Source organism: Acyrthosiphon pisum, chromosome A2 (genome assembly GCF_005508785.2).
Source record: "Acyrthosiphon pisum isolate AL4f chromosome A2, pea_aphid_22Mar2018_4r6ur, whole genome shotgun sequence".
Classification (NCBI taxonomy): Eukaryota; Metazoa; Arthropoda; class Insecta; order Hemiptera; family Aphididae; genus Acyrthosiphon; species Acyrthosiphon pisum.
This window is the reverse complement of record NC_042495.1, coordinates 56,921,479-56,938,029: the sequence shown is the minus strand read 5'-3', so window position 1 is coordinate 56,938,029 and position 16,551 is coordinate 56,921,479. Positions and strand designations below refer to the sequence as shown.

At 30.4% G+C, this 16,551-nt stretch overlaps 1 protein-coding gene across 7 annotated transcripts in view; it reads left to right on the top strand.

Annotated features, from left to right (window-relative positions):
- Positions 1 to 16,551, top strand: part of LOC100160807 (high affinity cAMP-specific 3',5'-cyclic phosphodiesterase 7A) — a 136,750-nt gene that overhangs the window by 97,159 nt on the left and 23,040 nt on the right. For 6 of the 7 annotated variants that reach the window (XM_008191703.3, XM_029490426.1, XM_008191704.3 and 3 more), the window contains one exon: positions 7,469 to 7,686. In XM_008191703.3, the coding sequence (XP_008189925.1) occupies positions 7,469 to 7,686 (218 nt within the window). Of the gene's footprint in view, positions 1 to 6,990; positions 7,220 to 7,468; positions 7,687 to 16,551 lie in introns of those variants that run through there. The other variant, XM_029490427.1, reaches the window with a different exon arrangement.

Here is a 16,551-nt window from a genome sequence, read left to right as displayed (position 1 = left end):
TAATAATATGTTTGAAAATTGTATTTATAGTGAAAGTGAAATAAAATAACAACTATTAGTGTGTACCTCCACATTAATTTTATTCATATATAACACAAACATTGTGTACAAAATATGTACTATGGTTAAATACATTAATAAGTTGGTTATAATTTATAAATAGTATACATGGTGTTTATTTAATATTAAGATAAGCCGAGTGCGGGCGACCGTAGATGCATTACTCCACGGAAAAACCTATACGTTAATAATTAGTCGCTTTCAAATAGAAGACCGTAAACAAACTGACCTCTCGTTTCTCAATAATGTATTCACTATTCAGTATGTTCAGTTGTTAACTGTTTACTGTTGTCACTCAGTCACTACACACTGGTCTTACTAGAAATTCGCTAGACTAAACCGGTGTGAAAAATAATGCACCGGGATGTTTGCACCATATCATTTACATGGTTCATTATCCCGGTACGGGATAATGTGGGATAATTTTAAACTGGTTTAGTCTAGCGAATTTCTAGTTAGTGTTTACTGTTTAATAATATTTATATTAAAGTTTGGTGAATTAATATGATGAGACATTATTATAATTAATTTTATTCTTGCCAATATCGGTCATATTTATATCGTTTTAATTTTAACATTAAAAAGGTGGATCAGTGGATGTCGCTCTAGTGTACAGTATATTACAAGTGGGTCACTGTATAATGGATAGTATTAAATTTGAATTCAATGATATAATATATAATAATATATAATATCACTGTATAAGAAAAACGATTCTGAGCGGAGATGGTATGTCAGTCTAGTTATAAGACATATGAGGCGCCTAGAACACAAGGGGTATAAGTGGCATTTCTGACAAATCTGAGATAAGTGCACAGCAAAAATACGAATTTTCCGTTTTATTTTGTAGTAGAGATATATACCGTAAATTATTTGCTATGTGCTACGATCTAGTAGTAAATTCATTTTGGATTAGCTGTAAAGAGATACAAGTTCACATATTATTTCAGGCGCGATTATTTCGAAATTCAAATAATTTCACTTATACCCCTTGTGTTCTAGGTGCCTCATATTATATACTTATCTATGGTATAAAAAAAAAATTGATCTATAGTAGGTAGCATAGGTGCAAATAGCGTTTGAGATTTGGGGGGGGAGGGCTAATAGGGCCTTACTTTGATAATATTGAATAAACTTAAAACAAAATGTAGACAATGTTTGGAGGGCTATGGAAATTTTTGGGGGGCTTAGCCCCTAAAGCCCCCCCCCCCAATTTGCGCCTGTGGTAGGTAGGTACCTATAATAAATTCCAAATTAATCATATCACAATATCCATTAGGTACTTATAACGCGTTATACCGCATCAACAACAAACCGTGATACTGTCATAGATATATAATAGTATACTTTAGAAGTTTCAAGTACCCATGAATAATATTATACAATCACAATAAAATAACTAAAATAGTTACTCTAGGTTTTTTCTTTTGTTTTTCACGGTGCTTTTGAAAACTATTGGAAACATTTTACTTTTGACCCCTCAAAGTACCAACTAGATTCACTTTCCTATCAAAAAAGATACTGTTGAAGAAAATCCAAGCACTTTTACTGTCCTAAAAAACGATGACAGACACAAAAATAAAAAAATAAAAAAAACACATATTATCATTGTAAAATATTATATGTTGTGTACTTATTTAACTTGATTATATTTTTACATATAAATATTACACTTTTTATATTACACAAAATTTACATTTTACAATAAGAATGTATGTTAATGTGTAAAAAAAAAATAGGGGCACTGTCAAAGTATTGGGGCACTAATTCTACCACGCTCGACCGGAAATTGAAGTCTGCGCACGCCTATGGAACCGAGTTATTTCATTTTTTAAATGTTTTTTTTTATTATTATATTTTATCTAGTTTAAATATGTTTCAGTGAAATAGTTTATTCAAAATGTTCCACAAATATTCAACCTTACATGATATAAATACGCATATACATACATTGCCTGATAAATTAATTGAAACAAGCACCATGTGTTCTGGTTTATATAGTTTCTTCGACTTTCTGAACTGTAATTTTCATGGTAAAAAGATACTAAATCAAACTCAAAAGACACGTCAAAATGCCTCGTCACAATTCTCTGAAGTTTTTCGAAGTTTAAAGTCAAGAGATCTGTCAAACGTTTCCAGAAATTTTGCTGTGTACTCGAATCCATCCATCGAAATCGAAGGAAAGTTTTCGATTTTTTTCGAAAAAATATGATTAAATCTTCTGTTTATCCTGACACGTTTTAGTGCACCATTCAAAGACATTCGTTGTCATAAATCTACAATAGTCTAAAATTTGTTTGTTCGCGTAGAATGACAATAGAATAAAATCTACCTACAGAGAATGTAAATATTTGAGCCATAAATTTAATTTCTGATCTAAATTGTTCAAATATTAAAATTAAAAAAAAATTATTACCTGTCAAAAACGCATAATTACATTTAAATAATTTATGAAAGTTTGTCGAGTTTATAGAAATTAGATGGTTTGTTGAAGAAAATATACGTAAAATGTAAATATAAAAAAAAAAATAGAGCAGCATTATGTGTTATTGATTTTGGTTAATTATGATTTGATAACTGATCAATTATTCATAAATATTCATAAAGCTTGTTAAATATAAGTATATGAATGTTTAAAATCCTATAAAAAATTGTCATTAATTTGAAATTCCGATGATTATGTTGATCAGCTTATTTATAAGATAATATAAACTCATACATTTCTGTAATTAAAATTTTATTTTTTTTAATACATTTTACAAAAGGTAGGTGCAATTTACATTTTAAATATAAATAACAACATTAATCTGCTTTTTCATCGATTGCGCCGGTTATGTGTAACTAGTGTTTTTCAATTTATGAAGTTTTAAAGTTAAACAAGTGCGCGTGAAGGTCCATAAATTGTAATTTAAATTAGATTCGTATTTTATCGTATATAATGTTATATACTACGACAATTGGCATTATGATTAAATTTATTTAATTCATGCACACAACAATTGTGTAATGTCTTCTGAATTATTTTTATAAATAAATTGTTTACCTTCGTTTTTTCTCTAAATAAGTTTTTATAACAGTTTTGTTGGATTTTTAGTGTTATCACTAATATAATATGGATGTACCAAACCCTGCACATATATTTTTATCCTATAGAAAATATATAAGATAATACATACGAGTATATGGCCAAACATTTAAATTATTGATTTTATTTTGAATTTTATACAGAAATTATTAGCTTAAGTTTAAACTTCCAAGCCGTTATTGTTACTCATTACTTGACCAATTAATTTAAGTATAGCTATACAAATAATCATAACACTACATATCGCTGCTATTTACATATTTTTATTAATTCATTATAATTTTTAAAATCTTTAGAGGTAGGTCCAATAAGAAAATGTATACCTATCGAAAAATACATATGCCCATATTTGGCGGAAGAAGTCACCAAAAGCCATTTATTTAAATAATTCTTAAAACTTAGGCTATCGTCTGTATCAGTGCGTCCTAAGGCCATCCAATAGGTTGGTAACAAGAATTAATAATGTACCTACCGGAAATAATTGATAAATTTATTTTACAATCGTAACAATGGTATATGTCTAATCGTATTTTAACTGTGGTAAATAGCGAATTATAAACTGCGCTAATAGAGCATATTAATATTTGTATGGTTGGTCTTTAATAGTAGTCTTGCGTGCGTCGCATACGTTGTGAATTGAATCGATCATTTTTCATTTGTGTCTACGTTGAAATTACAATACACGACGTAGTATTATCTATATTATTATAATAACATTATCTAAAATATAAACATATCAATGCTGCCTCGCGATTTCGATATCCTCGACACCTGTATCCGGGCACCGTTTTCGACCGATTCACAATATCATATTATAAATTATAATACTATTTGATATCCTCGTAGATACGCGATCTAAAGATTCGAAAAAAACGCACACGCATTCGTATGATTGATTATTAATAATTATTAATGTATACCCAACAGTTGACCGCGTACCTTCATCGTATATCGCAATATTTATTATCTGTTCGAAAACCGTCTGCCGTTAATTATTATCATTCTTCTACACATCAGGTATTATTATTTGGTGCCCACGCGCGTTTTACACGTATTGTCGTTTTCAATCGATCTATTATACTTTCATGTCATTTGTATAATATACAACGCTCCCCTTTTGAGAACACGCACGCACACACAGCAATTATTATACTGAATTTCAAATCAATGTGCTACAATCAGCTGACGATGCCTGCTGTTACTGCAGCTACAACTACGACTACTGCGGCGTGGGTAAAACAATTCCACGGTGTCAATCATTCACGCGACATTATAATATAATATAACATTATTATTATTATATTCGGTCATTTTATAATAATAATAGCTTTTTTTTTTAAATTATCTCTCATGTTATAATTGCGCAATTAAACAGACGTGTGGTTTACTGTATTGTACGTAATATAATAAGCGAACGAGAGTCGATACATTCGGTAGGTAGCGTACTGAACGAATACGTTCGGTCAGTTGTTTTTTTTTTTTTAACGCAGACAAAGTTTTCATTTTTTTGATAAGAAACAATATAATTTATACAATATTATATTATTATTTATGCGTAACAGTTCAAAACAAATTGCGATCGCGGTGAAGTCGTCGACTTCGTCGTCAAAGTGTCGCGTGTTTATTTTGGCAGTATATTATATTTATATATTTTACCTGTAAACGTGTATTATAAATGAGTAAGTTTTTTAGTCGCTCATGTGTGTACACTTAAGTAAACCTTATAGTAGACTAGACGGGACGAGTAATATAGTTTGCCAAGGGTGCTTTTAGGATTATTAGACTACTAGGCTATAACTGCAGCTGGCATACCAAATCATTTTGGCTGTAGCATTGTTTCATTGGCACATATGTGTAAAGTCATTAAAGTCTATTTTAAATTTCTTTCGTGAAAATATTTTGTTTAGTACGTAGGTATAGTAGGTATAGTCAATATTATGTAATAGCGTGTCCGTCGAAAATATTTTTAAGCGACTAGAGAAATTATTTAAAAATATAATATATAGGTGACCGCAGCCGGTGACCATAGAAGAACATATTTTAATATTATATTATCATTTTGTACATCATATAAACCTATAATAATGGTTTATACAATTATCCCCGTATAATATATACACCCTAAATACACTATAGATACGCTTAGCGCAGTATATATTATTTTCTTCGAATGATTACCTTTATATATAGCTTTTCAGGCGAAAAAGCCCATTTTCCCTTTCGTTTTCAACTTGTCACTTGTAATATTACGTTTTTATTCTTCATAATATATTTTGATATATATATATATATAAGTCTTTACACAAAGCTATCAGTCGTAATTTCGCACACGAAATGTTTGCCATTCAACTCAAAACATATTTATATCTACATAGATATGTCAGCTGCATGACATCCGAACGTTTTCGGATCAAACGTACACTTGCATTTTCACAGCTCTGCAGTTGGTTCGCGTTACATGCTCCCCCGTCGTGTGTCGCGTTTTAGACTTCTGCCTATATCGTCAGTAGACGATCGTAAGTAACCGATTTAATCAAAACGCTATATTTCGTCTATTATTCATGAGGGGACTACGCGTCATCATCGTCTGTAGAGACTATACAAGCAATAATTATAACGGCGATTCAAATCTGCAAGTATTATATGTTATCGCAGCAAGTGTGTGTGTAATATAATGTAATAATATGTAGCGTATATATTATAATTACAGCGTGGCGGACGTTTTTATACGATGGCAAATAATTATTATTATACCCACACCGTTTAATCGATAGATTTGGGTGTGTTTCGTCGTTTGAGTAGGTACTGTAATATACGCATATACCTACCTATATATATATTATATATATGTATGAGTGTATATACAAACCTACGCCGCACGAAAATCCTTTGAAATGACATGGTGGGCGTCGATGAACAGACTATATATACTGGCAATAATAATAATAATAATATTAATATTGGAGGGACTGCTGCAGTGTTTGTCGGGTAGTTACGTCCTGAGAAAACTTCGTACCGCCGAACGCAACGACCGTCGTTTAAGTGTTTTAATGCTAAACATATATTATCGTAAAATGCTTTGACGTTATAATAATATATCGATTCGATTTAATTCCGTATAAACCTACTACTGTTCGGCAGATCCTCCTGCAGCGGCGGCGACAGCTTAGTTATAACTGGGCGGTAGGGGGGGGGGGGGTCTAACTTGTTCAGAAGTTTCAGTCTTCCCTCCGGAGTCTGCAGGACGTCAAATCATTTTTCAGCGCGTTCGATTGCCATTACTCTCACTACCCTTTGCAGTAGACGAAAGTTGGCTTAAGACCTATATTATTATTACAACATCATGTGTTATGCAGTTTGTACTGGAGATGTATAACCATGTTTGGAATAAATTAATATATGGAAATAATATGAGCACGTGGTGTATACATTGAGATGCAAAACGTTTGGATGCATAAAAACGCGGTGACCGGTTTTCCAGAAATACGCGACACGTTTTTCGCACAGACGTCATATAGGCACTGTCTTCGCGTCGCCCATCATTATTATAATAATATCAAGACATACTTAACCCAATGAATATTTTACGAATGTCTGAGATGTTGAAAAAATAATCGTGTGTAGCTATTTTTTTATCATAATTTATTGGGCATTAATTTTATCGCCCAAACGTGCGTGTTACGCAATGTTTTTGTTGTTATATTTTTTTATCGTTATACTGCAGTTTTTTTTCCCATTTTTCTCGGCAGCCCTATCTATGCTGCAGCTGATAGAGTCGTTTATCTGCATTCAACCACAAATCCAGTGAGATTATGCGAAAAAAATAATAACTGCGTGCACAGTGCTCGGCGCGCAATTGATATATAACCGCGTCGGTGTGTGTACATTATATAATTGAAAATGTGCATATTATTTTGAGTTGTACATGTGGTGTGAGTTGCCGAAAAACGGTTAACTGGCATATTATGCATAATATTATATTGTCGTGTGTGGTGCAAGTGTGCAACGGAATACAGCGCACGGTCAATGCATTCATATTTAACACTGTTGAGATATTATTATATAACATAATATGTACGTTTCTAAATATATTTTTATTTTAATTATTTTTTTTTTTTGTACATCATTAATCTAATAACCCCCCAATGAGTAAAATAAAATATATACGTACAGCTGAGAACGCAAACGCAAGTCCCGTTTGTTTGACAGATTTTCCTGTTTTTCGCCATCTCTGTTTGTTATGTTATGTAACTTATGTATATTATATTCATTTGTATTGCTTGTGTTTTTATTTAACCGTTGTGTTGGGTTGTTGTTTTGCAGACGACTCGCCCACAGATGACCGGTGCAGGAGACGGTCGCGAATGCTGTCTGAGGGCGAAGTGGTGCTACTCGAGTCGGTCGCCCATCACAGTAAACGGTTACCCAACGGCCGATTTCTTACCATGCACAAACGTAGGCGGAAAAAGCTCACCACCAGATCCTTGTCTAACGAGAATGCGCCGGCGCTATTGGATGACATTCACCACGGCCAAGTCCAGGTTAGTATCAAGTATTAATAAGTTATGTAACAATATTATAATATAGATTTGATTATTATTATTTCAACAGTGTAATGAATTTTTCTGACAAGTTAGATATTTATAATAACGATATGCATGTTAAAAGTATATTATGTCATTGTTGTATGCTCTGCAGAAATGTTTATGATCGTTTTGAGTTAAAATGTTTTTTTTAATATTATACTACCTAGGTAGCCATACATGTTTTAGAGACTTATAATAAATATCTATTTTGGCAATGGGTATACATAATATAATTATTATATATAAGTATTTTTATAATCATAGGTACATTTGGAAATAACCACGGAGGTATTTAATATTTTAAGTCATTTTTTTTAAATTTTAAAATATAATTTATTGATCTTTATGATATATTATTTTATTTTATTTAAATCAACTTTTTAAAATTAGGGTATACATTATTCTATATACGCATAATATGTATTTAGATAAACGTAGCTTATTATAGCTTATACAATTTAAAATAATTATTATATTATCAATATTATTAAACAATATCATTTTTTAGAGTTTCATTAAAAAAATACTAAGCGTGTAAATAATAATCATATTTTGGGTTCAACCAGGAATCATATATATTTAGAGCGGTTTTTATTTATTACAACAAATTTAAATGTATATTTCAACTCAAAGAACCTATATTTATTAAATTGAAGTTACTAACGTGGATACAAATTAACGTCTATTCGTAATTACTAATTACTATACTACGCTACATAAAAGATTGATTTAATTTTTAAAAAACGGACAACTTATAGTATGTGTGTAATACAATTAACATGGTTAACATATAATAATCATTGTACAAATATGTATATGTGTACTTTACATCGTAATCGATGTTTTCAAATTTTTAATTTTATAGATCTAATTTATTGTTTTACTATAAAATATATATTATAATATTATACTCTATATAAATATTCACATGAATATGTGTTATCATATTTGTGTACGAAACATTGCTTTTTTTCGTTAAGTATTAGCAAATTGTAATTTATATTATGTCAAATAAAAATGTAGAAATAAAAAGTACAAGGATGATAATAATATGCTTGTGTCATATCCGAGTGTAATAAAAATATGTGAATATTTAATTAGTTAACAAAATGTGTGTCGACGTTACGTTATAATTCAAAATTTACCCCCCCCCCCCCATAATATTGTACAGATGATTAAAGTGAAGTACAGATAGATAAATATTACTTAATAAAAATAATATATGGAATAAAATATAACCTATTATACCATTCGACATAGGTACGCGTTATACTATCTATATATTCCATACTAGTTTAAATGATCGGACTGTTTTATTTTTTTGTTTTAAATAATACAATTAGTATTAATAACGTGTGTACATTTATAACACGATGATTGCTAGATATTTTTAATAATTTGGTATCATTATAATATTTTGACGTCAATTGTATATAAGTGATCTATAATATGTTTGACTAATCGACCAAGCCTCGTGTAACGCTATTTCTATTTTATTGACGTCAACACTCAACAATATATAATATTATAAATATATTTTGGCTTAAAATACTAGATGAATATAAATTTGTTCACAAATATGCAATTATGTTATCATTTTTAAAATCATTGGATTATTACAGGCTATACATAATATACTCAATATTAAAATTATGAGTAATGTTTTTAAAAAAAAATCCATTAATTTAGACATCCAGACAGGCTTAATATCCAAATAACGAAGGTTTAAAAGATTTCTAAAGGTACTATTTTAGAATACACGCCTTTAAAGAATGACTTAAAAGTTTAAATTTATTGTGATGCATATGCCCTCTGAGATTTGTCTAATATTTCGTTAACTTAATATATCACAATTAAACGTGTCGATTAAAAATTAAAAATTTTAATTAAAAGATTTTGTGAAAAATATAGTTAAAAAATAACATAGAAACAAACTTAAATTTATAGGCTGTAAAAATTCTGTGTAATTAAATGTAGGTTTGGTATTTGATTATGTTGTTGCGTACCTATTATGTACATACTATCTCCATTGTGTAAAAATATTTTATTGTTGTAATAAGTAATAACTATACACAATATACATGCAATAACATTCAGTTAACATAATTTATACTAAATATCGTTTGCCTATGGATTTCTGGAGATCAATAGTTTTAATAACTTCTCCGGGTTTCGTTTATATAGGTCATTGGACTATATAAGTTATTGGAAACGCCCAAAGGAGTTCATGTGATTTTCTGTCAATTCCGTACGGATCAAAGGAATTTGTTCGCCCTTTGATGTTCGTGCTATAATCCAATATTGCTTCGATTCAAAGCCCCAACTGTCTTCTCCTGTCCTACAGTAAGAGATTATGGTGCTTTAGAGGATGAAGCCGCCCTGGAGGCTTGTTTACCGACGATTTGATTTTGGCGCACTAAATATATATATTCTGACGACCGCTATAATAGAATTTATTCGTAAAATAATATAGTCGTCTATTTGTGTCATAATGTTTAGGTAAACTGTATACACCAACCGGATCACTTAAAAAATATTTTAGTATTTATTAATTTATTTAACGGGTGGATGCTCAGTATTATAGTTTTAACACTAATGTACCTATAATAGTTAACAGAAATACAAAACCTTAATTTACTAGGTAATAAAAAAATTAAATAGGTATATACAATTTATAAATTTCAGTGTCCAAAAGCAGCTAAATACTAGCTATAAATCAGATGGCAGATGTTACATTATTTTAAAATGTCTCTGGCAAAGGACCAGCAAATTTTACATTTATTTTTTTATGATGATAGATCCATTTCAACGACATCAATACTAATAGTACCTACATTATATTTCGATAAATGAATATATGAAGATAGTATCACAGGAAGTCTTTTTGACGACAGAAAAATATATAGATACTATGCTAAAATATGATGAGAAAAGTCCCAGAATTAGTTTTTTCATCACAGTCTATACTACTTTGAATACCGTTGCTAGAAGCATTATTATTTCATTCAAAGTTCGAAAAAAACGAGGATAACAGTTCATTGTTTTCAATAGGAAATATTCATACAATTTATTAAAACCAAATACCTGTCATGTATGTATGTATATATATATCAATATAACATCCGTGTCAATTAAAATAAAAACAAAACATATAAGCAAACTTTAATTCCACATAAACAATGATATTGGAATAATCGATCAATCTTTACCCGTGAGTGTTTCATCGGTGATATTTATATAGGATAACAGTATAACACTGCAATTCGATTAAATTTGCAAGATGAAACTGCAATGCTTGTTGATAAGATAATAAACTGGATATGACGCAGTATAATATGTATTGCGATATAATCACCCCACAAATGTATACGTATTCCGGTATTCGTAATAGAATCGTCTGGAAAAAAATGATTACATATATTAATAATATATACATATTTCATACGTAGCCACGTAGGTATGTCAGAAAAGATATTCAAAATAGTATTTTATACCGTCGAGTGGTTCCCTATAGATACCGTGTGACGTTTTCTACAACCCGGGTGTGTATTTCAATGTATAAATCATCCAAAATAAGGTTTCCAAAATATATTTAAAGATTAGTTTAGCCACTTGCTATAACGATATATTATAAAAATAACTAATTTTTAGTTATTAATACCTAATAATTAGTAAATATTAAATATCATGATGAAATAACCAAATACATTTAATTCGTCATGATAAATCTCTTCTATGTTCGATATAAAATGTTGAAATCATATTTCACTTTAACATTTAATAGTTGATATTACATTACAAATTACCATAGTTTTTTAAATATAATTAAGTTTTCAGACCTCTGATTTTGTGAAATTATGACGGTCGCCGATGGCCAAGTTATACCAGCATGTATTACAATATTTTATACCCCAATAGACGACGATAATATCTAATTTGGTTCATTTATTCGAATTCAGTGAGTATCGTCTAAAATACGACGTAGGTATTATGTTATGAATATAGTTCGACACAATAATTTGGATGAATGTTCTCGACAGGAGGTACCTATATGACGTTGCTTATCAGCCATTTTGCCGTGTGTTAACCCTTCGCCCGTCTCCTACACTCCACTTCGTCCCATTATCCCGTTCGATATCAGACGATGTATTATATTCTATAACAGTAATAATAATATATTTAATATTCATTCGAAAACATTTCGTGGATGCCTCAAAACATCTGTAATTAACTGTTGTCTTAAACAATCCCACTCCCCCCCCCCCCCAAATCGTTTTTGATTAATCGTGTAATTAGTTAGAACCGCATATATTGCGAGGGTGCTGTGCAGGTTGACTTCCGTCACCCCCCCCCCCCTCTCCCCAGCGTCACAACAACCGCCACCACATCCTCTAACACGAACGCGCACATACACGTTATTATCTAAGTATAACTACTATGCGTACACGTATGTGTCTACGAGTGTGTGTTATGATCGGCGGGTCAGGGGAGGGTCGCATGCCAATTACACGAGTAAAATTTCATCATCTGTTTCACCGAGGCCATTATAAATTAGATTTTCGTTTTCCGCGCGGCCGCGCGGCCGCGTGCACTTCATATAACAAAAATGAGTATAGTACGAATATCCGGAATGCTTGGTAAATATGTATGCATATAGTTTGGTTGTATAAATTATATGACGTCGTCGTTTGTATGTATAATAACTAAAGTGAGCTATAGCCTATAGGCATATATATTATATGTATAATTCCTCCACCGCTGCTTATGGCTTTTACAATATTTTCAAAACTACCACCCGAAATACACCGTGCAGGGTGCCCCGAAAACTTTGCTCTGAAAACTCGGAACCCGTAACGGCTGTGATGTGCCGGAAAACGCGTGTGCGAAAATGTCTCCCATCGATTAACCCGAAAAACCACCACTTGCCACCCTTCTAGTAAAATGTGTTCAATGTACACATTTAGTGTGACGTTTCAGCGTCGTTACTTGATACTTTGTACGGTATTTCAAAGCAAAATATCTGTTCAGGTACGGACTACAACGACACAAACGTCGATTTATACGAACTCTAGTACTTTAGTATGGCGTTCGAATATCAAACAATATTAAAACGTGTATCCCCTTATTAGAAATCCAGTGATAAAAAATAATGAATAAAAATGCAACTTCAGGTTTGATTTGACATCATCCCTCCCACACACCAGTAGAAATTACATTTTCTCATATCATAATTATTATTAATTTGCCATTTGTATGAATTATTGCGATACGACGCGTTTTGACATCTTTTTAATATCCTTTAGAAAAGTATCTATAGGAACCCAACGGAAAATCAAATGAAAACTCTGACGTGTCACTGTCACGTCGCCTTTTGTTTTCGACTTCAATAACGTTTCTATCGTTATACCCACACCAGATACGTGTTATCTGGACTAGGTACGTTGATATACAATTCAGAGTTTACTGGACTATTGAGCTGTATCGTTTTAATTTTTTTTATTGCTTATCGCTAATCGATAATTTTGTCAATTTGTAATTCCCATTTGTAACATTGAGTCAGTTTCTACTTTATAAACTTATGTTGTAGTGATGTACATCACTCTACGTAGAGTGCTGCAGAACATTGTAGAATATGACGTATGTATGGTATTGCAGTTATCGAAAAATAGAACGTTAAAACTTGTGAATAACCGCGGAAAAGTGGTAAGATTTTTCAATAAAAAATCCACAAAAAAAGTTTGCCATGGTTTTAAGTAAAATAAAATATGGTACCCTTACGCCAACCCTTAAAATAATTGTGAGGTTTTATTGGTGCTCCGGGGTACTGAAATTATGAATACGACCCCGCTGTACAATTGTATGTATATATATATACAACTTATAAATCTGGACAGCTGATTTTGCAATTTTAAAAAAAGAAGAAAAAACGTTTAATAAATGTATATTATAGTATTGTATATTATTTAGAATTTACGTAGCGTAAAAATTTCATTAAATTGAAAAATAAATAAATTCATTTTTCCCCTCAAACAAACAACTTTTTTAATAAACAAAAACATAATGACTATGAACTAAATCATATATAATATAAAGGTAATGTTAATTACATTCCTATTATTTCATTGTTTATATTTATTCATTATTTTCTCTCTTTCAAAATGTGTTTTATATTTTTATATATGAATGGTATAAAAGTATATTATTTTCATTGAAATAATTTTTATGTTTTTTGAATATTATTAATGAGTTGTCAATATGCAAAAATACCAATAGTCCTGTACATTACGGACTAAAATAGTACTCATCATCTTTTTAATGATTTGTAGTTAATAAAGTATTACATATACTATTAAGTACGCCTGTTATGTATTTACAATAATTCCGATTTCTAAAGGATTTATCTGGCTTTCAAGTAGGCATAAAGTTCCCATCACATACGTTTGCATTTCATCGTGACCGTTTCCGTATATATAGGCTTATCGCCTTTCCGCTTTAATTATTGTACTTTTCTCCTTTCCAAGCTCTCGACCAGCTGTAATTGAATTTTTCCGTATAGTTTCTATTAGTACATACCTGTTCTGTTCACTATTGCTGCCAATAATTTCCATACTAAAAAGTTACTTTTATTTGTATTTAGTGTTAGTATTATTACTATTGTTTCTAATTTCTATAGCTATTTCCATTGTCTGGTTAATTGGTTCATTTACTCCTAGAACTTTTTTTCATAATCCTACACGGAACTAAATATTTATATTAAATTATTCTTTATAGATTTCTAAGGAAAAAAGCTTTTTACTAAAATTCACTATCGTTATCCGATTAAATCTTGGTCTGAAAGGGTTAACACGATTTTATTGACGATTTTATACTAAACAAATGAACAGTATCAAACACTAATAACATTACTTCACGTGCTTAATGTATAATGATTAATGTGCTAATTTATTTATGAGAAGAGTTCTGTATTAACTCCCCAATTATCAATAGTTAACAACACTATCGTTGACGTATTATAATTTTTTATTTATTTATTTTAATGTATTTGGGTATATATTGTATAATATTATATTGAGTACGTTTTATAAAATAATCCCGAAACACAAGTATTGAAATATACTACTCGTACCTATATTAAGAATTAAATTATATATTGACTGTCCAATATTTGAATTGCTTAATCGGTTGTAGAAAATGTACTCAAATTAAAAAAAATTATCATATTTTTATTTGTTTACGGTGGACCTCGGATATTAATGCTAAGGAATGGGGAGAAAGACATTTTTTAACAATGAAAAATTATAAGGATACAATTCATTAGGTATATATAAAAGTATTCAGTTGTTCCTGACTTTCTTGTGATGTCCTTGTGGTGGAAACTTAAATTATTTCTTTCGGTATTTGATTCATTAAAAATTTCCTTTTATCCAACTTCTACGTTTTTCAATTATAATGAATTGTTTGAACTTTAGACGACGGAGACCTTTGAACGACTTGGGATATTATAAACTTCTTTGAGTAGTTCATCCCTCAGTAACACTAGACAAAAGGGTCGATACAATTTCTGATCTAAAGTCTTAAGTTTTTTTTAGAACAGATAAAAAATGGGAAAAAGTGGGGCAAATGAGATTTATAGACACTATTCAGAGATTCCTGGATTGAAATTGAAAATTCTTTCATGACCTTATAACCATTTTTACTTATTTTCCTGGTTTATTCTGAGCTTTAAAGAACAATCGTTTTACAAAACCTTTGTGAACATCCTTAAGTATAAAAGTGAACGATAATTTGTATTAATATTATTCGTTTGAGAATATTATAGATAATACATAGGTATAATAATGTTTATTGTGTTTCATTATATTATATTAAAAACATAATATAATAATAAAAATAGTAATAATAATAATATTAAAATTATGGATTGGTTTTTAAAACTATATATTATTATATTTTATGTTATATGAAATATAATGTAATATATATATATATATATATTACTATCTGTGAAATCTGACTTCACCCAGAAAATAATGAACGATCATAAAAAAAGGCACTATATATATATTTGTGTTTATGTTCTAGTGTACCTACCCCAGTTCACCGCGGGCAAATCGTAATTGGTTGTGTCCTATAATATCTGTAGAACCTGACTTCGCCCGTGAAAAAATGAACAAATATAGAATATAGCGCTATATAGGTGTATCTTGGTTTTAGTGTCCCTATCAGTTCACGGTCAAATCGGCGTGGGTTTGTGAACTAATTCGACCGATATGGACAATTTGGCTGTGACGATCGACAGATTGTATGGATTGTATACCTATAGCACTTGGTATATTTTCATTCGTAGATCAAATTACCCTATAAACTTTCCTGATATTTCTTAGAACAGTTTGAAATTTTGTTAAAAATCGGTCGAGTAGTTTTTGAATGTGTATAAGCTATATACAAACATACATTCAACTCGCATATTATTTGTTTTAAGATATTAAAGATTCTTTATTCAAGGCCATAAATTCGAAGATTTGATGCATGATTTTACTCTTTTTAAGTGTAAATGACATTATATTTTAATGGTTAGCCATCCCGACCAGCGTTGTCCGTGAGATTCGCTTGTGATTATGCGAGCAGTATATTATCAGGTAGTCAATCTATCTGTGGTAGATTGCAAACCACATAATATGGTTTGTACGTAAGTGTATAATTTAACTCTAAAATATCAAAGTTATACCAAGTTTGTAGTTTTTACTTAATTCGACCTACAGCGGATTAATACAATCAATTAATACAAAATCCTAACATAACTGTACTAAAATCCTTTGA